Source organism: Suricata suricatta, chromosome 13 (genome assembly GCF_006229205.1).
Source record: "Suricata suricatta isolate VVHF042 chromosome 13, meerkat_22Aug2017_6uvM2_HiC, whole genome shotgun sequence".
NCBI classification, from domain to species: domain Eukaryota; kingdom Metazoa; phylum Chordata; class Mammalia; order Carnivora; family Herpestidae; genus Suricata; species Suricata suricatta.
Genome location: NC_043712.1, coordinates 86,524,657 through 86,549,196, shown reverse-complemented (window position 1 = coordinate 86,549,196; position 24,540 = coordinate 86,524,657). Strand labels below are relative to the sequence as shown.

The 24,540-nt window shown below is 56.9% G+C and overlaps 1 protein-coding gene across 1 annotated transcript in view; it reads right to left on the bottom strand.

Annotated features, from left to right (window-relative positions):
- Nucleotides 1-8,944: 8,944 nt before the first annotated feature.
- ROR2 (receptor tyrosine kinase like orphan receptor 2) overlaps nucleotides 8,945-24,540 on the bottom strand; it is a 134,702-nt gene continuing 119,106 nt past the window's right edge. Inside the window, exons 5-9 of the mRNA XM_029919693.1 lie at nucleotides 21,262-21,389; nucleotides 17,608-17,922; nucleotides 16,043-16,288; nucleotides 12,571-12,773; nucleotides 8,945-10,913 (exon numbers count right to left, since the gene is read on the bottom strand). Coding sequence (XP_029775553.1) covers nucleotides 9,471-10,913; nucleotides 12,571-12,773; nucleotides 16,043-16,288; nucleotides 17,608-17,922; nucleotides 21,262-21,389 — 2,335 coding nt within the window. The 3' untranslated portion in view covers nucleotides 8,945-9,470. The remainder of the gene's footprint in view (nucleotides 10,914-12,570; nucleotides 12,774-16,042; nucleotides 16,289-17,607; nucleotides 17,923-21,261; nucleotides 21,390-24,540) is intronic.

Below are 24,540 nucleotides of genomic sequence, written 5' to 3'. Positions count from 1 at the left end.
ACCGTCTGCACATTCAAACTGCAGAATCCTCCCCCCTCTTCCCCTCCCACTCCTGGAAGTCTGCCTGCATCATCTCCCCCTCCAGACACCCCTGGAGATGCCGCCTGGCACTGCAGAGTCCTGTTTCCTGTTCCAGAACTTCAGCCCTACGTGCCATTTTCTGTGTGGTCTCCTTCGCTCTGCTGTTTCTGAGACCTGTGGGGTGTGTGTGTGTGTGTGTGTGTCTGTGTGTTACTTTTATTGCAGAGTAGTGTTCCCTTACGTGGGTGTGCCATGGCTGGTTTTCCATTCCAGCCGGTGGACACTGGGAGCTTTCCCACGCTTGGGCACTAGGTCTGAAGCCACCCCGCACAGGTCTGTACGGCGCCATGGGTAGACCCATCTTTTAATTTCTCTTGGGCAAACACCTAGGAGGGACGTGCTGCCTCTGGAGACCCCCTTCTGGTTCCCCAGGTGTGGATTCTGCCCAGCAAAGCCCAGGTGTCACAGAAGTGAATCAGAGAGGGAGAAAATCCCGCCTTGGGGACTTCAAACTCCTGTGATCTCGTCTCTGCAGGAGGAAACTGACCTCCTGCCTCTGGCTGGAAAGACGCCTGAAACACACTTTTTTCCACTGGCTTATATTTATGCTCCTGCACACTTGATGGGGCACCAAACAGCCATCCTGCCCTTTTTTCCTGGCTGTGAACTAAAATTATTTCTAGGGAAAGAGACAGAGAGGGAGCTCAGTGAATTCATTCCAGTTTATTTTCTAGCGGCCTCTAGTGGCATTTGTCAGAATTGCACCTCAGTCCGTGGCTTGGAGACCCCTGGCCCGAAAAAGGCTGAGGACACCCCCTCCCTTAGCGCCCCCCCACTAATTCCCAGCTCAGCTGGAAATGCACCACACTCCTGCGCAGCCAGTCCTATGGGGTAAGACTGGCTTCTGGTCCCCACAAATCAAAACTGCTTACTCCGTTTCTCTTTGCCACTTCTCCCCAAGATTCCGCGCAACCTAGGAGCTAAAACTCCCGGTTTGTTGGGACAGATGTGGTCGACAGAGCAAGTGTCTCAGTTTCTGTCATTCTGTCCTGCGTTAGCGGGTGCCTGGGTTGCTGCCCCCACATGGTTCTGTTTCCAGTTGCAGCGAGTGAAAAACCCATCACTCATCATGAGAAAAGGAACTCTGAGCACGAGCCTTTGTAGAGGATTCTTGGTCACGGTCCATCTTGGAGGCACACCTGGCGAGCTAGGACCACATCGTGCGAACCGCCCAGTCTAGCCAAGGAGTCTCCCCTGCTGCGGCCGGGCTTTCCTCAGACAGCTGACATCACGGACATTCGAGAAGGCGCTTTGCCTCTGAGCCCATCTGCTGGCCTGCCTGGGCCTCCGCAGGACCCCCGGCCCGGCAGGCTGCCGCCGCACCGGTCACCACACTCATCCAGACCTGGCCGGGGCGGTCTGGAGGGTCTGGTGTGGTTTCCGTGGCCCGGCCGATCGTGCTGAATGGCAGGTTTCGCCAGGATGAGACCCACACCTGCAGCCCAGGGAACAGTGTCACCCCAGGGTGTCAAGAGCAGGGCTTGCCTCCGAGCACTCCCGTACCCTCGCATACGTCAGGTTTGCTCCCGCAAAATAAAACAGGTCCCCAAGGTATAACCCAGCTGATGACGCCTAGCGCAATGAACACGCGTGCTTATAGGACCTGGGTCATCGGCCCGGCTCTCGCCACACCACCGCACTGCATGACGTCAGCACCGCAAGTTTGCGTTTCGTAAGAAAGACATGGGACATTTCTCTTACGCTAATGAAATCCACCCCGAGAGCAATCTGAAGTAACTAGAAACAGCCTTATTGGATAATCATGAAAACTCGGAGAACATTTACCTGGAAGGCTCTCCCGGGGACACGAGGGCCTTGTTGACAGAGCCGGCAGGAGCCCGAGGCCTCTCTGCCCCTTCCGGGAACAGGGCCGGGGGCACAGAGAGACCTATTGTATCGTAGGGGTCTGTGGGCACAGTCCATGCGAAAAAATAATTTTAAAATTTCCAAAAAAATGATGCAGGACCAGTCTGTGCTCCTGTCTGCTCCTACATCTCCACGTTGCTGTGTCTTCTTACTGGGCACTTAAAAATCTCTTTTTCTTTTATGGTTTTATTTTTTTTTAAGACAGAAAGCACGAGCAGGGGAGGAGCAGAGACAAAGGGAGACAGGAACCAGAGTGGGCTCTGCACTGTGAGCACAGAGCCCCACTTGGGGGTCAAAATCACAAACCATGAGATCATGACCGGAGCTGCAGTTGGGCGCTGAGCTCACCGAGTCCCCCATGTCCCTTGACGTGCACAGTGGAAACAGCCTGAGAAACAGGTGCCCTCCGTCCCACCTCTGTCCGGCCTGGGGCACAGCAGCCGAGGGAAAGGCAGGGGTGGGGAGGAGCTGCCTGCGTTCCGGGGGGCAGGGGGGCCCCGGGAGGGTGGAGGGAAGGGCTGCCTTACTCTATCCAGAGAGGAGCTGGGCACTGGGCACGGGGTGGTCTTGGTAAAGAGGTCACAAAGAAGGGCTCCCAACCTTTTCTGTACCATGGACAGATCCCCTGGCTCTTGGGCCCCTTCTCAGAGTACGTGGTTTGACCACAGAAAATAAAACTTGAGTTACACAGAAAACATCTATGTTGAAATTATACAATATTTTAATTTTAACTTATTTTTTACATGTGTATTAATTTTTGAGAGACAAGGACAGAGCACACGTGAAGGAGGAACGGACAAGAGAGGGAGACACAGAATCTGAAGCAGCTCCAGGCTCCGAGCTGCCAGCACAGAGCCCGACGTGGGGCTCAAACCTACTGAACCCGAGATCATGACCTGAGCCGAAGTCGGATGCTCAACCGACGGAGCCCCCCAGGGGCCCCCACACAACATTTTTAAAATGCAAGTTAGGATGTGAATATGTGCTCCCGTATTCACTCAGAAACAAAATATGCAGCAGGCCTGATCATGGGTATGATCTTGGAGGACTGATGATCAGAACCAAACGTTGGGGCGCCTGGCCACGACCACAGGGGTTCAGGAGAATGAGCCGTCTTCACCAGCAGCCAGCCGCAGTGCGATGAACACCTCGGGGTTTTCCCTGCGTTTATAAGAGGAAATGCTACATTTCACTCAGAGGTTAGTGAAAATAAACATGGGGTTTCCCCACCACGTTCACAGCAGGTCTGGGGTGGGGGTGGGGGCCCAGGGCCCCGCCAACGTGTTCTGAGACCCAGGAAATGCTGGGTCTCTAGATGGAAGCAGGCCACCCACAGAAAGGCCCCAGGAATCCGTGGTCTTCACAGGCCCTGGAAACAGTGGGGACCCCCTTGCCAGTGTGCCTTGACAGAGGGGAAAGTTTCTGTCTTGTGTCCCTGCAAATGCAGGGACCTGATCTAATAATACCCGAGGGTCCCACATCGGTGGCCACAGCCAAAGACACCAGTGAACGGCAGCTCATGCTACCTCAGGGGCCTGTTTTCACAGTATTCCTTACCCAATAACCTTCTTCTTGAGAAAGTAGGACTGTTTCCTGCCTTATTCATCACTGAATCCACCCAACAGGACACGTTCAAGAAGTATTTTGTGAGGGCACCTGGTGGTTCAGTAGGAGGAGTGCCCGACTTCAGCTCAGGTCATGGTCTCATGGCTCAGAGCCTGGAGCCTGCTTCTAATTCTGTCTCCCTCTCTCTTTCTGCCCCTCCCCCTTGTCTCTCGATCTCAAAAATAAACATTAAAAAAGAATTAAAAAAAAGAAACTGGAGTCCTCTACCATTGCTGGTGGGAAGGTAACATGATGCAGCGACTTTTGAGAACAGTTTGGGAAATTTCTTAGAAAGATGGCTATTTACCAGGTGCCCGGCAATTCCGCTCCTCGGAAGCGACCTGAGAGAACAGAAACCTCTCCACATAGGAACATGTGCAGACGTTCACAGCTGCTCTGGTCATAGTATTCAGAAGCTGGAAAAATCTAAATCCATCGACAGGTGTGTGGATTAACAAAATGTGGCGTACCCATACGACGGAATCCTGTGCAGCATAAAGCGAACTTCTGATTCGCACCACAACACAGACGGACCTCGAGGACACTGTTAGGCAAAAGACGCCAGAAGCACCTCGCTACATATGATGTAATTCCATTTATATAAAATGTCCGGCAAAGGCAAATCCACTGAAGACAAAAACCAGATACTCAGGGCTGATGTGCAAGAAGGATCTTTACGAGGGGATAGAAATGTCCTAAAGTTAGATTAGGGTGAGGGCTGCACGCTCTGCAAATTTACTAAAAATCACTGAATTGCACACTTGGAATGGGGGAATTTTATGGAAGTCAGTAACAGCACAACTAAGCTGTTAAGAAAAGGCTAATGGTCCGTCCAGTGGAGTCTGAGGGGTCCTGAAGATCTCTACCCGAAGGGAAGGGAGATGCCTTCTCTGGAGCCCGGAATGAACTCCCTAAGACGAAATGCTGCAGGTCAGCACTGTGACGGCGTGGCGCCTAAGAGAACGAGGTAGGACCCAGATGTGGAAGTGTCCCGTCCGCAGGCCGTTCTCCACCTGTCAGAGTCGTGCAGACACACACTCACGTCTAATTCAGTGCGTGGAAAGCGCTGCCGAACACACTGAGAATGGAAACTGGCGAGCGGGAAGAAGGGCCCTGAACGCTAGACCCATCTTCCCGGAAACTTGCACATTAGTTTCTTCACTCTCTTCTTGCGCTCTTATAGCCTAATTTTGTGCATCTCAAAGTCCTGGTGAATCTTCTTAAAATTCTCCAGTTTTTAATTAAAAAATCTTTTTAGAGAGAGAGAAAGTGTGAATAGGGGAGGGGCCAAAGAGAGAGAGAGAGAGAGAGAGAGAGAGAGAGAGAGAGAGAGAGAATCTTGAGCAGGCTCCATGCTCAGTGCAGAGCCGGATGTGGGGTTCAATCCCACAACCCTGGAATCATTACCTGAGCCAAAATCAAGAGTCAGACACCCAGCTGCCTGCGGCACCCAGACGCCCTGCGGTTGCACATTCTTATGATCGGTGTGGACTGGCTTTCTCCCAGAGAGGTGGCTTCGGTGCAGTTTTCCATTAACGACACCATGGTGAGGAGACACTTTCTAGTAAGGAGATAAGAGGGCTCTTCTGGGCTTGCCTACAACTTATCGTGAAGCAACAAGAAATGGAGCCAGGCATTGGAGAGGCTCGCCTTGCTACGTGCCAATGGGAAGCGATGAAGACCTTCTCAGGCTGGACTCGGCTTCACTGTGCACACATCCCTCCGCCAGAGGGAACGGACAAGGTTCAGCCCGGAGCTGGTGTGAGTCGGGGCAGCAGGAGCACAGGGAGGGGCCAGGCTGCCTCCCCCCCACCCCCCGAATTCCCTTTAACCTGCCCGCACACCCTCTCCCCTCCACTAAGATCAGAATAGCAGGTAACACCATTCACCTGCGCTCAGCTCCCCCTCGCCCCCTGGTGGATATGGTCGGGAATGGCACCTGCCCTTTATTACCCGAATCTGGGGTACAGGTGTGGGGGTCCCCACCCTGGGGTGGCAGGTGTCCGCACAGCTGCCTTCTGGAGTTTTCCCACTTGGTCCTGTCCCTCCCTGGGTACCTGCATATGCCCCTAAGGCCTTCCAACATCCAAGGGATGGCTCCTCAATCTGCTTCTCTGCCTCTCTGCCTCTGGGCAACATGTTTCACTAAAACCTCAGCACTTCAGACTGGGAAAAAGTGAATGGAACAAATTCAAGAAAAAGCAATATTAGTGAGTTAAAAATGTTAGCTCGCTCTTTAGAGAGAGTGTATGTGAGCATCAGGGGACGGGGAGGAGAGGGATAGGGAGAGAGAGAGAATATCTTAGGCAAAGGTCATGCCCCAATGAGGGGCTAAACCCACAATCATGACCTGAGCTAAAGTGAAGACTCAGACGCTTCACCTGCTGAGCCGCCCTGGACTCCCCCACCCCTCGCCCTGACATCTTTCTAAAAATGTGCGCTAGAACTGAGCCAAGACTTCTCAGTCCTGCTCGGTTCCCACCCCACCTACACCAGCAGGCGGGCGGCGCTCCGGGCCTGGGGGCTTCCGTCTGGCACTGACACGTCACTGGTGGCAGCTCCCGCGCCAGGACCCCCTGGGGAGGCACCGCGGTGACACCTGCCACTTTCAGGCCGTGCCCTCAGGCACCAGCTAGCCAGAGCCCAGCTCCCCACCCACCGAAGGGCAGAGAGCCCCCACGATACATGGTTACCATGAAAAAAAGCAAGGCAGGACCCCATCTGTAGAGAAAGGGGCCTGCTGGGTGTTAAAATAAAGGGATACTTAGGAAAACATATCCGGGTGCTGACTCACGCATGCATTAAAAACTGGGTGGACCCAGAACGGGCGCGAGTCTGCCCAGAGGGAGACGGGCGGCTGGGCCGTGTCTCTGAACTACAGGAACGCATTCGCTGCGCAGCACTTACGTGAAACGAAAGTGAAACCGAAATGCAGAATTAAAACCGCGCTGTTAGACGGTCTGCAGTGTGGGCCCTTGACCCCGGGGCTCCTGTCCTCACGGGCGCCTCCTCACCTCTCTCCTACCTCAGGAGCCAATGCCTGTGGGCTCTCCAAGCCCCAGGCCAGGAAGTACTTAGTTTCTAGCACTTTGGGGACTGATGAGGGAGGAGATGGGGGGGGGGGGGGGGGGGGGGGGGGGGGGGGGGGGGGGGGGGGGGGGGGGGGGGGGGGGGGGGGGGGGGGGGGGGGGGGGGGGGGGGGGGGGGGGGGGGGGGCCGGACCCTGCGAAGGTCACCTTGGGTCGTGGTGGTAAGGTTTCCAGGTGGCACTCTGAACTCCACTTACGTGGACACAACCTCTTAAAAGTTAACCTCAAAAAAAAAAAAAAAGGTTTTAAACGTTCCTGGAAGAATCCCACACGGAACCGACCTCTGTGTACGATCGATTTCTAACCAAGGCGCAAAATCGCCCAGGGCCCCCGCGCAGGTGCCAACTCCGCATTTCCGAGGAGGACCCGAGTGTCAAGGGAGCCGATTTAAACAATGTCTCGGTGTTGGAGAGAAGCAGAAGGGATCTTGATTCCCAGGGGGGGCTACCGTCCGCGGCGCTCAGTCCAACCTCTAAAATCAGTACAGAAACTCAGCCCTTGCTCCCACAGGCGGTTTCAACAAGGATCGTTTATCAAAAAAAAAGAAAAGAAAAGAAAAGAAAAAAAACCCAGAAGAACTGAAAACGCTATTTGTAGCTGCACCAGCTATTTGTGGCTTCGGACGGCTGGACTGAACTAACGACACTCCCACGAGTCGCGCAGGGGTCACGACCTCCCGCTGAGGGAGGGACAGGGACAGGCGTGTGGCCCCGGCACCGCGCGCACAGCGGGCATCGGAACCCTGCAACTTCACTCTAACGTCTCTGCGAAGTGACTGTTGTTCAGTGGACTCCGGAAACTCAGTCACCTTCCTGAAGATGCGAGAGGCTTTCCAGTCAGAGCTGTGACAAAAGATGCTCTATTTAGCCACGAAACAAAATCCCCCCCCATTCAAAGCCTCTCCCCCTCTGCAAAAAAGCCCCGCAGAGGCTCTGCAGGGGCTCCCTGGGGCTGGCGCCGCTGTCCCCGGCTGGCCACCGAGGGGCGGGGAGCTGAGGCGGCCCCTGGTGCCTGCCTGTGCCCGCAGGGAGGTGACACTCAGGTGTCAAACCAACGGTCAAGTCATCAGGTGCACCAAATTAGATAAACTTTTTAAGTTCCTCTTTCAGATCAGTGGAAATGGGAAGTAGTGCCACTCAACCCTGAGTTCTTTTCCTCCGCGACTCGGACCACACTCGCCAGGAGCGGGGGGCCTCCGGGGGCTCCCAGTCCCAGCTGCCCATCATGCCGCTTCCTCTGCAAAGCAGGGAAGAGTCCCTCCGAGTTCAAGATACACACGCCCATACCTTAGCTCCTGCGTGAGCAGCACTATGCCAGAGCAGGGGGCGAGGGCTGCACAGGGCAGTTCAAGATGAGGTTCAAGATGACCCGAGGCGCTGCACCATCAGAGGGTCCGTTCTGTGTCTCTGGCTTGCCCAGGACCCTGCCCGCCCACCCTCCTGGCGCTGGTACCGGCACGTTCTTGGCCCCATCCAGACCTGCCTGGGAGCAGAGGGGGTGGTTCCCCAGCAGCGGCTGCTCTCCTGACCGGAAGTCCCGGAGCCCTGGGCCCCGGCAGACCAGCTCAGGTGGGCTAAGCTGCCAAGCGAGCACAGGCACAGGCGGTCCTGGGCGGTGGTGACGGTGGCCCATTCCCAACTCACCCCTGCTCCAGGGCCCTGGGAAGTGCCGGCCGGGCTCCAGGTCCCAAACTGTCAGGGGCCTCGGGACCTCAGGAGGAGAGAGGTTAAAAACCAAACACCAACTTTGCCTCGTCTGCGACTGATCCGCCTCTGAGAGACCCTCACGGACAAGTGATGAGCGTGTTTCCAGCTGTGACCTGGCTGGTCCTGGACAGGGCCCAGCCCCGCCGCGAGCACGCGGCCCCTCCGGTGCCCGACGGCCTCACGGCCTGCAGACAGCCGACCACAAGTTCTGTTTCGATTTATTGGATACGCCAGGAATGGGAGTTACAAGTGAGGGGGCGGGCGGGTGCGGGGAGCCTGTGAGCCTTCCCTCCCCCCGGCGCGGAAATGAACGGACCTCGCCTCCCTTTGGCAGGAGCACAAGCAAGCAAACAAACAAAAACAACCAGGTGGCATCCCACAGTGGGTAACGTAAACAGTTAAATTACTAAAGCTCACAATACTTCAATGGGAATGGCATGGGAAAACCACATAAATTACATTTTTAAGGTCTGTACATGATTCTAAAGAAAAAAATAACAACACTGTGCTCTGTACAACGTTGCTCCTAACGTTTCCAAACCCCGAGAAACACGTTCCAGACAAGTGGGCAAAATACACATGCAGGTAACTCAAGCCAGGTCACAGAAAGACAAAATCACATCGGTTGGTTTTTTTTTTTTTAAGGCACGTTTTCATTTAAGGCACACGGAAGTCACACAAGCCGGGATCCTGTTCCCGCCGATGCTGGTGGGCGGCTGGAGGGAGCCGGTCCCAGGCAGGCGACGGCGGGGAGAATGCAGGCCCCCTCCTCCTCACACGGGCCGGCCGCCGGGCATCTCGAAGCCGAGGTCCACGTCGCTGCCCCTGAGGGCCTGTCTTCCCAAGGTTTCACCACATTCCATCCATACGCCAGCGTGGAATGAGGGTGTCATCTATGTTCCCGCAACCCCGGGCAGTGTGTGCTGCTGTCTAACCTCAGGGGATGCAGGTGGGCGCCATGCATCCTCCCGGAGCCCATCCCCCGCCTGCTAGGTGCCGAGACCCACCATGCACAAGTGGCCACAGCGGCAGCTCTGTCTGTGCACACGGGGCTGGCGGAGGAGACTTCGCAGCCCAGCCCGTGGGGGCCAAGCCGCCCCGAGTGCCCGCGGCCCAGTGCCCCTCAGGCCTCCAGCTGGACCTCAGCCTCGTCCATGTGCAGGGTGTCATTGTCCCCCAGCAGCTCGGTCTCCGGGACGGAGCCGTCCTCCTCCTCGGCCTCCTGCACCGGGCTCTGGGCCGCGTCCTCTGGGGTGTTCTGCGTGTCCTCGGTGGCCTCGGAGAGCAGGGCCGCCCTGTCCGCCATGGACGTGTTGGAGGGCGCGGTGGTGACGTAGCCTGTGCTGGTGGAGCCGCTGCCACTGTGGTGGGAGCCAGGCTTGGGGACCGCCGGGGCGGGCACCTGCTGCGGGGCCATCTGCATCGGAATCTGGACCGGGTAGAAGTTGGGCAGGTAGGCCCCGTAGGCTGGCACCGGCTGGTAGCCGTTGACGGGGATGTAGAGCTGGGGAGGGGGCACCATGGGCCGGATCTGGCCCTTCATGGGCATGAACGGGGGCTGCGGGAAGGGCTGGGCCTTGGGCTTGGGGCCCCCGTAGCGGGCGTTGCTGGCGCTGCTGACGGGGCTGGTGCTCAGGGAGCTGGTCTGCGTGGCGTTGCTGGCGCCCGAGGCCGGCGCCGAGCTGCTGCAGGCGCCCAGGCCGCCCCAGGCCCGCAGCCGGCTGTGGATGTCCTTGAAGCGGGGCCGCCGGCCGGGCAGCTCGTGCCAGCACTCGAGCATCAGGCCGTAGGCCCAGGCCGGGCAGTCCTCGGGGCAGGGCAGCACCTGGCGGCTGCGGACCATCTCCACCACGTCCTGGTTGGCGTGGCCGCAGTAGGGCTGCAGGCCGTAGCTGAAGACCTCCCACAGGACCACGCCGTAGGCCCAGATGTCGGAGTCCACGGAGAACTTGCCGTACACGATGGCCTCGGGGGACATCCAGCGCACGGGCAGCAGCGCGCTCCCCGTCAGCCGGTAGTAGTCGGCCGCGTAGACCTCGCGGAACAGCCCCAGGTCCGAGATCTTCACGTTGAGCTTGTCGTACACGAGCACGTTGCGGGTGGCCAGGTCCTTGTGCACCACGTGGTGGCTGGACAGGTACTCCATGCCGGCCGCGATCTGTGCCACCACGTGCACGAAGTCGGGGGGCTCCAGCGCCGAGGTCACCGTGCGGTCGTCGTCCGCGCTGCCCACGTCCGAGTGCGGCGAGCGCATCACCAGGAACTCGTGCAGGTCGCCGTGCGAGCAGTAGCTGAAGACCATGCTGAGCGGCTGGTCCTTGGTCACCACGCCCAGCAGGGACACGACGTTGGGGTGCTGCAGCCGCGCCCGCAGCATGGCCTCGTGCCGGAACTCCTCCCGGAGCGGCCCCTCCGCCTTGTCCTTGAGCGTCTTCACGGCCACGGCCTGGCTCTGCTCCCCCGGCGCCGGGCCGAACAGGTGGCCCTTGTAGACCTTCCCGAACCGGTCCTCCCCCAGCTCCTCCAGGAACCTCACCGAGGACAGGCTGATCTCCTTGAGCTTGGCCTGCCGAGGAGGAAAGTCCCGGTTTCACACCTCTGTTCCCGCCACGGGAGGGGGGGCCAGCAGGGCAGCCAGGAGCGGGGGGAGGTTTAGGGGGCCATCCCAGCAAAGCCCCCCTACCCCCCGGCCCTGCCCACCCCAGACTCGGCCCACGGTGAACACCACTCTCTGCTCTTAAACCTGCTCTGAAGCAAGAGGCTGCCTGAAAACCTTCAGCCTGCAAACAAGTTCCCCACAAAGTCTCCAGGCGCCACTGCAGACGCTGGGCGTGCACCTGTCCACACTGAAGCACCACCCCCAGCCAAGCCGGGCTCCGCTGTGCCCAGGGGCGCCCCTGGGCCCTCCCGGCCGAGCCCCCCACCCAGGGCCGTCCTGCTGCTCTCAGCAAGTGCCCGCCCTTGGACAAAGTCCAGGCATGAGTGAGCCTCGCGAGACCCAATGTTTCTCTCGAAGCCTGCACTGGGCTTCCCACGATTGCTGCCATTTTTAGAGCTCAGGCCCGTGACTCCCCAGCTGTCCCTCAGTGGGCCCATCTCACTGCTTCCCCCCGATTGGATACCTCAGGACAGAAGCACCATCGGACTGGGTGGGACCTGTCAGCTCTCTGACTTTGCAGCCCTGTCCTTCTCGGGGGAGGCTCCCGCTGCAAGGGGCTCTGTGCTTCTCCCCATCCACCCCCACAGCCGCCTGCAAACGCGCAGTGATGCTGCCCCTCGGACCACGCCGAAGACCCCCTTCAGAGCCCAGACAGGAACGAGCTTGCAAGTAGCAGAAACCCCTCACGTAAGCCAGGCAGGTGATGGCCGAGTCTCTTGTGCTGCATTTTGCGGTGCTCTCGCTGTCCTAAGAGCTCTTGGGGAGGGGCGTGGCCTTCGGCTGTACCCTGTCCTACCTCCGCTAGGAGTCTGCTGCAGCCCAGCTCCACACAGACCAGAAAACACACCCCAGCCCCTCAGAAGAGCCAGCCTGGCCCTCTGGCCGTGGGCCAACCCGAGCCCTCTTCCTTCCGTTCTCCTGTGGGGAGCACAGAACCCTGTGGGTCCAGGACGGGGAGCCAGAGCTGGTGGGGCCATGGACCCCAAACACGCCTCCTGCTTACTTCCTAGGGACACGAGGGTCTTGACATGACTTATATAAGACACAGCAAAAACAAGGGCAGTTTAAAATAGTTCTGTGTCAAGGCACCTGGTGGCTCAGTCGGCTGGGCATCTGACCCCTGGGTTTGGCTCAGGTCATGATCCCAGGTCATGGGATGGAGTCCCATGTTGGGCTTTATGCTGGGTGTGGAGCCTGCTTAACGTTCTCTCTCCCTCTGCCCCTCTCCCCTGCCTGTGCTCTCTTTCCCATAACAAAATAAAATAAAATAAGGCAAAACAAGATAAAATAAAGGAAGAAATAAGGAAAAGAAAGTAAAAATAAAATAAAGTAAAAATAAGCAAACTACGATAAAGAAAAAATAAATAGAAAATAAAAATACAAATAAAGCAAAAATAAGTAAAAATTTAAAAAGTAACAATACAATAAACAGGACAGGCGAGAACAGAACGGAGTAGGGCAGGACAGCAGGGCACGCATGGCTCTGGGCCGTGGATGAGCAGCCAGCCGGCGGGAGGCCGCGGGCCGTGCTCTCCAGGCAGAGCGAGCCCCGCGGGCAGGAGACCTGCTTGTGCTGGCTGATGAGCGGCATCTCCACGTCCTGGCTGGGCGACGCCATCAGCTGCCGCCGCTGCGGCGTGGACCCGGAGGCCTTCTGCTTGCTCCGGCACACGCAGACCAGGAAGAACAGGCACGCGATGACCAGGGGAATCGCGATGCTCGGAACCAGGATGTACAGGATCCCCATCCGGCTGCTGTCCTGGGGGCCTGCGGACGGCAGGGGTCACGGGGCTTAAGGAACACCCCCTTCCCACTCGATGTTCCTCCAGCCCCCGCCCAACTCCACCACGGTATTCAAACACAGCGGATAATTCCGCGTGCCGCACCGAGGGGCAGAACCACACCTAAGACACAGGAGAACGTCCTGAACAACGCACATCCTGCTGTACATTTAGGAGACGCGATCCCCAACGCCACCAAGGAATCAAACCGGATACACAGCACGGAAGACAGGTGGACGCCAGGGGTCTCGTCGGAACACTAACCAAGCTCCCGGAACGAGCGGCCACCCCTGTCTGCAACATCTTAGGGCTTCCCACAATTTCTGTATAACGGACACACATTCTTTTAAGATAATAATGAAAACTGCATTTGATTTCACAGAGCACTGGCAGCCAGGGAGGTTGGCGCCATACGGTGTGGAACTGGAACTCGAGCCTTCTCGAGGACAGCACAGTGGGACGTGTAGATGGAGGCCTCCCTGCGGATTCACGGTTTCTCATAATGAGAAGCCACGCTTTGTCTCCCTCTACAGGATTTACGGAGACGCACAGGGGGCACACTGGGCTGAAGCACTGTCTTCATTGTCCAACCAGGGTCTGCCTGTCCCTTCCGTGGGTCCCATGTCCCCTACCCCCACACATAAAATCAAAACTCTCCTGGCCCCACCCTGGAGGCAGATATTCTAGAAGCCTCAGGGGCAGTGGAGATTGCGGGTCATGGTCATCTGTCACCAGGAGGGCTGGGGCGGTTCCATGCCCTTCAGGCCTAGGTCCGTGATGTGAGCGTCGTCCAAACACCTGTCTTACCACTGGCTTTTCAAAATCACCAGCAGATAACACACTTACTCATGACTACAGTATTACAGGCCAGCGGCCCTGTCACAAACCAAACGCTGTCCCGCTGCGGACAGGTTGGTGTTCACCTGATTTTCCATGTATATTTTAAGGTGAACATGAAATTAACGATATTCAGCCATTTACAGAAGCCACAATTTGACATGTTTTCAAAAACAGAGTTATAAGTAGAATTCTTTTCAAATAGAATCATATCATCCATACTTTCCTGGGCCTGGTTTTGTGGCCGAATAATACATCCCAGACAAGGTTTCGTGAAAACCAGACAGCCCTGCACATTCTTCAAGAGCCACACAATCCCACGCTCTGGAGGTGGTTCAATCAGCCTCCGAGTCCCCACTGGGAAACAATTAGCCTGTTTCTTATTTAGCTACTAAAAGTGGTAGTGCAGTAATTCTGCCCTCCTAAATGCAAATATTTTTGCAGTTAAGGTGGGCTTAGAATTGTCAAACCAAACAATGTACATATTTTTATGTTTTGACTTATTTCTACTTATAAAAATAATAACTGCTCATTGTAAAAATGTCTTGTATTTTAACACTTCTGTAGGCCATGGGAAGTCACTGCCAAAAGTTTGGTGTGTAGTGATCCAAAACTTCACCCATAAAATGTAGGCGGCTATGTGTTCTCACACACGTGCACACACACACGTACGCACACACATGTGCTCGTGCACGTGCGTGAGCAACTCTTTTCTTTATGAAGAAGGAGACCAAGAAGGGACAGGATGGAGGCATGATGAGGGGGGAGGAAGAGAAAGTAGAAAAAGCACAGCTATTGCCCTATGACTCCTTTTTCCCTCAACGGGACACTGTGGGCTTCCTCCCATTCAGGAAGCTGTTGTAGACACTGTAGCATTCCACGGAGTAGCTTGACAATGATCTGTGACATTTTCATCCTTAAATTTATTCGTGCAGGGATCATGCATTTTTTTTTTCTTTCAAAGCTTCTTATTTATTTTTGAGAGACAGCTGGCACAGGGGAGGGTCAGAGAGAGAGGGAGATACAGAATCTGAAACAGCCTCCAGGCTCTGAGCTGTCAGCACAGAGCCCCAGGCAGGGCTCGAACCCAGGAACCGTGAGATCTGACCTGAGCCGAACCCGGATGCTTAACTGACTGAGCCACCCAGGCGCCCCGGGATCACGCATTCTTGAAGGTCCATGTGAAGATCCGTGGTGGGGGCGCCTGAGCAGCTCAGTCAGCCGAGGATCTGGCTCTTGATTTCGGCTCAAGTCATGATCTCACAGAGATGGAGCCCCTTGGCAGGCTCTGCGTAAGACTCCGGCTCTTTCCCTCTGCTCCTCCCCTGCTCTCATTCTCTCAAAAAAAAGTAAAGGAAAGAATAAAAAGGATGCGCGCAGAGTTAAGAGTGGCAATTGGAATTGCCCGATTATACTTCCGGAAGGTATTGGAGGCCAGTTTTCACTCCTGGCGCCTGCAGGTGGAGTGTCGCGCCCGGCCCGGGGCTGCCGGGGACACAGCGAGCCTGGATTTGCTTCACCGTTGTCTCTCCCCATCTGTCTTCTCAGTAACATCCCTCCAACCCACTGCCTTCAGGGTCCAAACTGTAAGGCTCGGAAGGCTCTTCTCTCCGTCTCCAGGCTGACGGGAGCCCGCAAAACGCAAGTAAATGGCTGCGATACAGAAATAACGTTTGCAAAGTTTGCAGCCCTTAATCACACCCTCTCCTCCTGTTCATAATTTAACAGGTAAATTGCAGGGAAATGCGTTAGGAGCCTGACGCCCTGCTCTTCCTCACTCTGCCAAGCTCCCCGGGAAGCTGGCGCAGCGGGAGGGGGGCAGGCGGTGCTGTGTCCCGAGCGACGGAGGCCAGGAAGCACCTTTACTAATACAGCGAACCCCGGACTCGGAGGAACTTGTTCTGCGAGGGTGCAAGACGGGCACGCGTTTCCAGTAAGTCGTGACTCGATCCACGCGTGACGTCAGTACGCAGTGCCGAACGTCACGTGATCACGGCCGAGCCAATGGGTCTCGAAACTCACTTTGCAGGACAATCGTGCTTCCGGGACGGACATGCTCGCAGACCAAGGTTTGACCGTGTTGGGAAGCGTTGTGACAACGCTCCTGGGGGAACAAGAGGCCTGACCGAACACCCCGGCACCACGCACACAGGAAAGGGGTGACAGGGGCCCCCAGGACGTACACACCAGTCCACACAGTGCTGCAGTTAGGAGTGATCAGCACAGACTCTTCAGACTTGTCTAGAACGTAAAATGTCCTAGAAGACCAGGTATTACTTCCATAATCGGCAACAGCTTTACTTAAAACCAACGTTCGCGGTGGTGACGTGGGGGCAGCGCTGGCAGCCTCCTGCCCCCACGTCACCACAAGGTCGCACACAACAGTCAACACTTTCAAAAAAGAGAGAGAGTACATACTGCAAGGGGGCACGCCGCACAGCTCCATGCGCACGTTTTTATTCTGCGTGAAGCACCAGGGGCCCTCCATCTGCCCCCCGGGGTTCCGGCAGTACGCGTGCCCCCCGCCGAGCTCCGGGAAGTCTGCGCTGCTGAGCGGGTGGCTGTGCGGGAGCTGCAGGGCCCACGGCTGGCACCGGTGCCCGGACTTGGTGGTGCTGGCGGTGCCCCGGTAGTCCGTGCCCGAGCCGTTGTAGCACTGGTGGTCTGCGGGGGAAGAGGCGTTAGGAGGCCCGGGGGCAGCGGGTGGCGGCCCAGCCCCGCGGTGCAGAGGGCGCCCGTCCGCAGCCTGTGCACCAGCAGGAGCGGCAGAGTGACCGCGTCTGCATGTCCCCAACCGATAAGCAGAAGAGTGTAGTATCTAACTTCCAAGAAAAGCAGCACTGAGAGTGATGACTTCATAGAGCCCCGAGCCCATGCGTTACACGGGGGGCGCATCTGGGGTGCATCTGGGGCGCATCTGGAGCCAGTGGCTCCGTCGGTTGAACGTCCGACTTCAGCACCAGGTCGTGTTCTCATGGTTCATGGGTCGGAGCCCACTTCGGGCTCTGTGCTCACAGCTCAGAGCCTGGAGCCTGTTTCGGATCCTGTGTCTCCCTCTCTCTCTCTGCCCCTCTCCTGACCTCTCTCTGTTGCTCTCTCTCGCTCAAAAATAAACATTAAAATCCTTTTTTAAAAAAGTTGCGAGTGCATGAGAGACACACAGGAGGGGAAGAAAACCCATCCGGAGTTCTACCACGATCCTGGATGGCCTCTGGGACCCACCAAGTGCCTCACTTTCACTTGCAGCAGAGGCAAAGCCCGAGTGAATGCAGGAGGGTGACCCCCCAGGCCCATGGCCTCAGAGGCCTGCTCTGCCGCCCAGCGAGGACAGCACGTGCATCTCTGCAGCCCGGGAGGGGACCCTGAGGAGACCCCGAGATCTCGGAGCCAGCCCTGGGGTGCGAGCGTCCAAGAGCAGTTACACAGAGCCGGCAGGTGGGGCACTGTTCTAAGCACTTTCTAAAGATGAGCTCACTTGATCCTCCTCCCAGCTTCTGAAGTGAGTAGTCCTCACCCCCGAGCAAGGGGAAAAACTGGTATTTCAGCGACTTGTTCAAGTTCAGACCTTGGGGAAGCCCTGCGGGCAGGATGTGGGTGTGAGCCCAGAGCCCAGGCTCTGACCGCCTGGTGAGGAGCTCTGCCGGGCTCTGGGACCCCCAGCCTCGCCAAAGAAGGGACTCCGTCCCAAGCCTGGGAGGAAGGTGGTCTCTTCCCGGGTCCCTGCCCCTTCAAGGGGCAGCACACCCGACCTGGTCAGAGAGGAGAGGGGCTCAGGGGTCCCAGGACGGGTCTGGAAGCTGGCCCTGCCTCTCCCGCCAGTGCTGCCGGCCGCAGGTGCCCGGAAGACGCCCGCCTGGGACAAGGGGACTGGAGCGGGAGGAGGCGGGGCTTCCCTCGGGTGTCTAAGAGGGCAGGGGCGCACCGGCTCTGAGCCTGCGGCAGAGGGACCCCGTCCCCCACCGCCCGGCCCTCCCCGGACTCACAGCGGCCCAGCCTCTCGGCCGGGACGCCGATGCGCATGCAGTTGGCGGCGTCCGGGCTCTCGGGCGGGGGCAGCGCCTCGCAGCGGGGCAGCTGCAGCCGCATGAGGATGAGCGGGTTGGAGCGCGCGATGCTGTACTCCTGGCGGCACAGGTCGCTCTCCAGCACCTCGCACTCGTCCCGGCACAGCTCGCGCGGCTTGGGCGCCCGGGAGCGCGCGTCGCACAGCGGGAACACGAAGTGGCAGAAGGAGGGGATGGCGAACTGCGAGCACTGGTCCGACAGGTGCGTGGAGGTGCCGATCATGGTGAAGGCCGCTGCGGGGGGGGAGGGGGGGCACCGGCGTTAGCTCCAGGGGTCCGGGACCCTGAGACCCCGCCCCCCCCGCCCCCCCCCCCCCCCCCCCCCCCCCCCCCCCCCCCCCCCCCCCCCCCCCCCCCCCCCCCCCCCCCCCCCCCCCCCCCCCCCCCCCCCCCCCCCCCCCCGGGGCCCCCCCCCCCCCCCCCCCGTCCCCGCCTGTCCCGCCCTGACCCGCGCACACCCAGGAGCTCCCCAGGCAGCAGGAGAGCTGCCCTGATTTGCAGGAGACACGGAAAGTCCCTGGGGCCCCCCTCCCCTGAACACAGTCCAGAGCGGGACAGGGAGGAAAAACAGGATCTCATACAGCTAGACGCTTGTTCCATCAAAGAAGATTCGGATTTCAGACCCAAGAGCCACTTCCTAGGGTCCTGCTGTGCCCGGGGCTCTGCAGGCACAGGGCGCAGGTAGAGCAGGGACTTCAAGGTGCCGTGATGGGAAAAGAGCACGGGGACCAAGGAGGGAACCGCATCTGCCGTCCGGGTCCTGTGGGCCTGCAGGCAGGCGCCGAGGCCTGGGGAGGCCTCTTGGGGGAGCGGGCGGGAGGGCACCCCGAGGATGAAGGCTGTGCTGGACAGATGGACGGCCGGCCAGCCCCCTGAAATGCACCTCGAGTCGAGGAGTAAGAAGACAATGGCGGAGGCAGGGGAGAGAGGGAGAGCCGGGTGACGGCTGGAGGGTGCTCAAAGCGGGGAGGGCGGGAGGGTTTGTCATAGAGGGAGCAGAGAGGCAGGGAGAGGCAGGAGGGTGCGGAGCCAGGATGGGCTGGCTTGCCGTTTGGAGGTAGCACACAGTCGGGAATGACCCTGAGCCCTGATGTGGAGGGAGGAGACGGGCGGGAGCTGCGGGGTGAGCAGGGTGAGCAGAGCCTGTAGTGGCAGACCTCACTGGCCCTCTCTTGGCCATCAGGGCCCAAAGGAAGGCATCAGCCAGCGTACCCACTGCCAGGAGGCCCATCCCCTATGACCTGTGAAGGACCTGCTTGTAACAGTTTGATCCGGGGTAGCCAGAGAGAGGCCCCTTTGCTGACACACCTTTCAGAGATGGGGAGAAAATGGGACAGGCTGGGATTTAGTCCCTGGGATGCCCAGCTCTACTCAGGACCTGTGGTGCAGTACCCAGTGCGACCAGTAGGTGGCGCTGCGGGCACCCATTATCCTGGGGGGACCGGCTAGGCACAGGCAGCAGCCCCACGGGTCCATGAGCTGCTGTGGGAGCCCCCTGTCCTGTTATTTACTATAGGACAGTGGGTCACTCAGTGCCTTTCTGGTCCTGTGTCTTTATCTCTCCAGTGATTTGTTAAGACCAAACACTGGAATGGAAGGCTGCACAGAGCCTGTATGAGCACACGAGGTACAGTCATGGTCCTGCCTGGTCCCTTCCGGCCAGCGTTAAAATGAAGGAACAGGTGTTGGGTGGAGAACAAGGCGTGAGCCCACTTCTGTCCCCTCATGGCGGAGCTGGTGACCACGGGAGTGCTGTCATGATGGAGACCTTAACCACCAGGCAGAGAAAGACTGTCTAAGAAAGCCAAACCTGGCATTTCGTTTGGGGGAGTCCACCAAAAGGGTGTCACGACTGACCCTATAAGGGTCTCCTCTCCTTTCCCCTCAGAACAGATCACAGAGGCACTGACTAAGGGCTCTGCGCACCCACAAGGTGCAACAACTCCTGTCTTCACCTTTGCCCGCTCCCTAAGTTAGTCTGAAGACTCCTTGGAGCCCATTTCCTTGGAAGCTTCCAGAGTCCTGGACAAGCATGCTCTCCAAACAGAGCATCTCCACACCATCACGGTGTCTAAACCACAAGCCAGTGAGTCGAGAGCCACTTCCACGCCATGCTCTCAAACACCCACAAATCCAGACATTTTCAGTGGAGACTTTCCCCAGGGCTGCCGTGAAATCAGTCCGCTTAGGCATCGGAGTCGTTTAATGCTTCACACCATTCCTGAAGAAGTAACTGAGGGGCCACCTTGTGCCTTGAATCAGGGTTTGCCAATCAGCGGGATGTAAAATTCTAGAGTCTGTGGCTCTCGTTTTAAAAGATTAGAACACAAGAGAGGATGTCAGAATGGCTGTAACCTGCTTCTTTCCCTTAATGAAGTGAAACCGAAGAGAAAAATCACTGCTTTTGTTAAGGGTGCATTTTGTTTCCTGTCACCTGTTTCACGTGTGTGCGATATTTGCACGCGGACACTAAGTCCTAATGTAAAGTACAGATTTCACTGGGCGTGGTGGCCAAAAAGTCGGGGAAGTTCGGCTTCAAATGGCCTGAAGAGCTTTTCCAAGGAGAAATACCAGTGTTTCTAAAACGTTCTCCTGTTTGGCCCCCACTGCCCTTTCTGCTTCTCACTGGACACCCACCCGGTCCTCAGGGGCCTGGGTCACCACGGGCCAGGCAGGTCTTTGCATGACCGTGGCCCTAGACCCTCCAGGCTGAGGTGAAAGGCAAGGCCAGGGTGGACCTGAATCTAGAAGGACACCCCAATGACCCCTCCAGGGGCGTCTGCCTGGGGCCCTCACTCCTGGCCCTCAGCAGGGGACCACGAGCAAGCCCCACTGCATCTCCTGGGGAGCCCGGCTGCGGAGGCACAGGCGTCCGCGTGTTTGTGGGGACGGCACAGGAGGAACAGGCCTCCGCAGGGCTGTGGTCTCGTTCATTTTCTTACTTCCCAGAGGATTTCCCCTAAGATGGCCTTCACATCAAGTAGAAGTCAGCATGCTGAGGACTAACAGCACCAGAAACGCTAACCCCAAAGGGGACAGAGAGCCAGTGGCTTCATGCTGAGTGATCGTCTACACTGCCCACGCTTCGAAGGCACCTGAAGTCCTGACCACTCCTGGGAACTGAGGGCTGACACGGTCTGGTGGTGCAGCGTCCCCATGTGGCGCCGCTGGCCGCCAACCTCCCCTCGAGCAGTGACGGCGGGCCTGTGCGTCTCGGCACCAAGCACAGGTCCGGGAAAGGGAAGGCAGAACCAAGAAGTCAGGGGATCGGATGCCGTGGGCACGGGGACACACGGCAGTGGCCAGCCGGGGACAGAGGGCCCTGCGATGCAGTGAGGACCGCACAGACAAGACTCTGGACCCATCTGGTTGGCCTAATCAGGCATATCAGACGAATGTTCTAAGCAATCTGCACGTGCTTCGGTGAGCAGACAAACGGACATTCTAGAGTAAACCACGGTGGCGATTCCAAATGCTTCCAAGACCCACAGAGCAGGGACTGACTGCCCAAGAGAGCAACGGGCAGACACAAGCGGGTGCTCACTCTCTCAGCACGGAGAAGGGGGCTCCTACCTGTGATCCGATTCTCGATCTCTCCCTGCATCTGGAGGGAGTCCACGTAAATGGTCCGGTTCCCGATGAAGCGCGCACAGGCGATCCCTCGGTACGGCTGGCAGAACCCGTCCTCGTGGTGGTCGTCTCTGGGAAAGACACGGTCCGTGAGCACACCGGAGTCTGGGGCGTCCTTCACCGTCTCTTCTTTTCCTTTACAATCTACACCTTCTGATCGAGCCGCCTCATCCCCTGGTATTCACGCAGATGAATCAAAAAGGACCACACAACCTCTGCCCACAAATGCTGACTGTAGTTTTATTTGTAACTGCCCCCAAACTCAGAAGCCACCAAGCTGTCCTTCAGGAGGTGAACGGATAAATAAACTGTGGGCCATCCAGACAGAGGAACGGCGCTCAGTGCCAGAAACGAGCCATGGAAAGCCACGAGGAACCCCGCATCAGGAGAGGAAGTGGAATGCCGCTGCGAGAGCCTGCCTACGTAGGAGTCTGACCCTATGACATTCTGGAAAAGGCGACCGTGGAGACAGGAAAAGGATCGGTGGTTGCTGAGAGCTGGTGGAGGGCGTGGTGTGTGGGATGAAAGGGCGAAGAACTGGGGGCTCTGAGGGAGGGGACCTACTCCGTGGGACACTGCAATGATGGCTAGAAGTCACTATCCACTGTCCCCTGAACAGCACAAGCGTGACGCTCATGAGCCCACTTACAGGCAACTGTTTTCAATAAATACAACACAGTGCGGAAAATGTATTTTCTCTCCCTTACGATTTTTTAAAAGTTTATTTTGGAAGAGACAGTGTGAGAGGGAGAGGGGCAGAGACAGAGAAGGAGAAAGTATCCCAAGCAGACTCCGTGCTGTCAGCGCAGAGCCTGACTCAGGGCTCGAACCCACGGACTGTGAGATCATGTCCTGAGCCGAAGTCAAGAGTCAGATGCTCAACAGATTGAGTCACCCGGATGACCCTCCCTTGGGATTTTCTCAATAACATTTTCTTTTCTGTGGCTTATGTTATCGTAAAGGTTCAGCATATAATACACACAACATACAAACTGTGTTCATTGACTAGGTTATCAGTAAGGCTTCCAGGCAGCAGTGGGCTATTGGTAGTCAAGCTCTGGGGAGAGTCAGAAGTTATACACTGACTCTCAACCATGCAGGGGGTCCGTGTCCCAACCCCCATGTTGTTCAAGAGTCAACTGAACATCTGCAAATTTGCAGAATGTCCATCACCAAGAGTGAGCGCCAGTGTCCACTACAGCCTTGAGTCGATCAGCAATGAGACCGACGCCCCGCACTGACGCAAGATGCTGCTAACGGGGAGACCCCGGATGTGTGCGTGCCGGAGGTGGCACAGACCACACACAGGAATGTGGGGGACAGACGGGGGAGCTGCACAAAAGCATGGCCCTCCCGCTGGGTCCCCAAGTCCGACCGGAACAGCCTGCACATGCCCCCCACCAGCCCCACCCAGGGCTCCCAGGGCAAGCTTCAAGGAAATGCCTTAGGCCTCTCGTTAAGTCTGTTTTTTTCCCAGCAAACCTGTCACCTGCCCCTAAGCCTGACAACTTGCCAGGCTCACCCTACACGGATGTAGACCTCCACCCAATGAAATTCTGTGTCGTGTCCAAATTCCCCACACGGACTTAAAAATCCCTATCTTAGCTCCCTCCCAGATGTGAAATCTGGACGCTCCTAACAGTGGAGACAAAGGACCTGGTGGGAGGGACACCCTCTCTTCAGCCGCCTCTGGCTCTCTCCCTCCTTGGCACCTGCAGGAGCTCTTTTTTTCCTCAAAGAAAAGAACCTGGAGCCATAAATAATCGAAACAAAGAGACTGTGGTGTCAACATGAGCTGGGTGCCCTGTCTTGTAAGCTCACTGAGCCATTATTTCTTTGGGTCAAGGATTCCTCAAACATAGTTGAAATAGCCCAGCACGTGTGCTAACAATACACATACGCCCCCAGCACCACCGCCCCGCACTCTGAGCTGAGCGAACTGCTGGCTAAATGAAAGCCAGTGCCTACACTTGCCAAACACAGCCAAGTCCAAGTCAGCTCTGCCCCAGGGCGTGTGCTACACCGCACCATCGGCCACTGGGTTCGGCGCTCCCGCACTGGGCCAGGAAATCACTGAGACGCACGTGCTCTGTTTACCGTCACCTGCCCCGGACATCAGTCCCTTCAGGTGACCCCACCAGAGTGAGCAATTTCTTTTCTCCACTGCAAGAGTCAAGGAACAGAAAGCCTGGTCCTTTGCTGTGGGCTTCGTCCTGGCCCCTGGTCAGGTGCCCCCAGGATGAGGGAAGGAGCAGGGGGCGGGAAGGCATGCTGAGGTGCTGGAGGCCACTGTGTCCCACCCACTGCTCGCTCGGCTCAGGGGGCAGCTAATCTGAACTGCAGAAAACGTCCAAAGACACAAACAGAAGTGGGCTGAAAGTGACATCCCTCAGGCTTCTGAATTCTGATAAAATAAATGGGAATTACTTTCTAGTTTCAAGCACAATTATATTTTATCTTTATGGGGCACAGCTGGGGACCTCTGAGGAGTGATAGAGCTGGAGAAGGGTGTACAAGGGGTCATCAAAGACCAAAGAAAAGCCCTGAGAAGAAGCTGCCATCCGTAAAATCCCTTAAACCACACAAGGGGAACAGACACACCAAATCACAGAATCTCAATGTGACCGTCATTCAGTTTTGGGTTTCTCCTGTATTCCTAATGTCCCAGGCACTAATCGAAGGCCTAATGACACAGATGAAGAAGAGACTTACTTACACACCAACAAATTCATGGTCAAGGGAGGGAGACGTGAATAACTATAATATTGGATTAAAAAAACAAAAAGCAAGGAAAGGAGTAGGTGACTGAGAAGAAACAGAGGAAAGACAGAAAGTGTTTATCACAAAAGGCAGAGAAGATGGTGGGCTGATGGGCAGGCACCTTCCCCTCAATGGTACACACATAAAAATTAGTCTGAAGAAACACATGGAAAAATTCCAGGATATAAGTAACGAATGAGGGTTTTTTCTCCCTGTAAGCTGCATTCTCAGTGTGAGCCCAGTGCGGGGCTTGAACTCACAACCCTGGAATCAAGACCTGAGCTAAGATCAAGAGTCTGATGATTAACTGCCTGAGCCCCCCAGATGTCCCTCTGAGGAATACATTTTTAAACTCCTAAAATTAGTACAGGCTTAGTAAAACCACAGGATTAAGTCAATATAATCATTTTCCAATAGTAACAATTAACAAATCAAAGTTTTTATTTTTTTTTAATTTTTTTT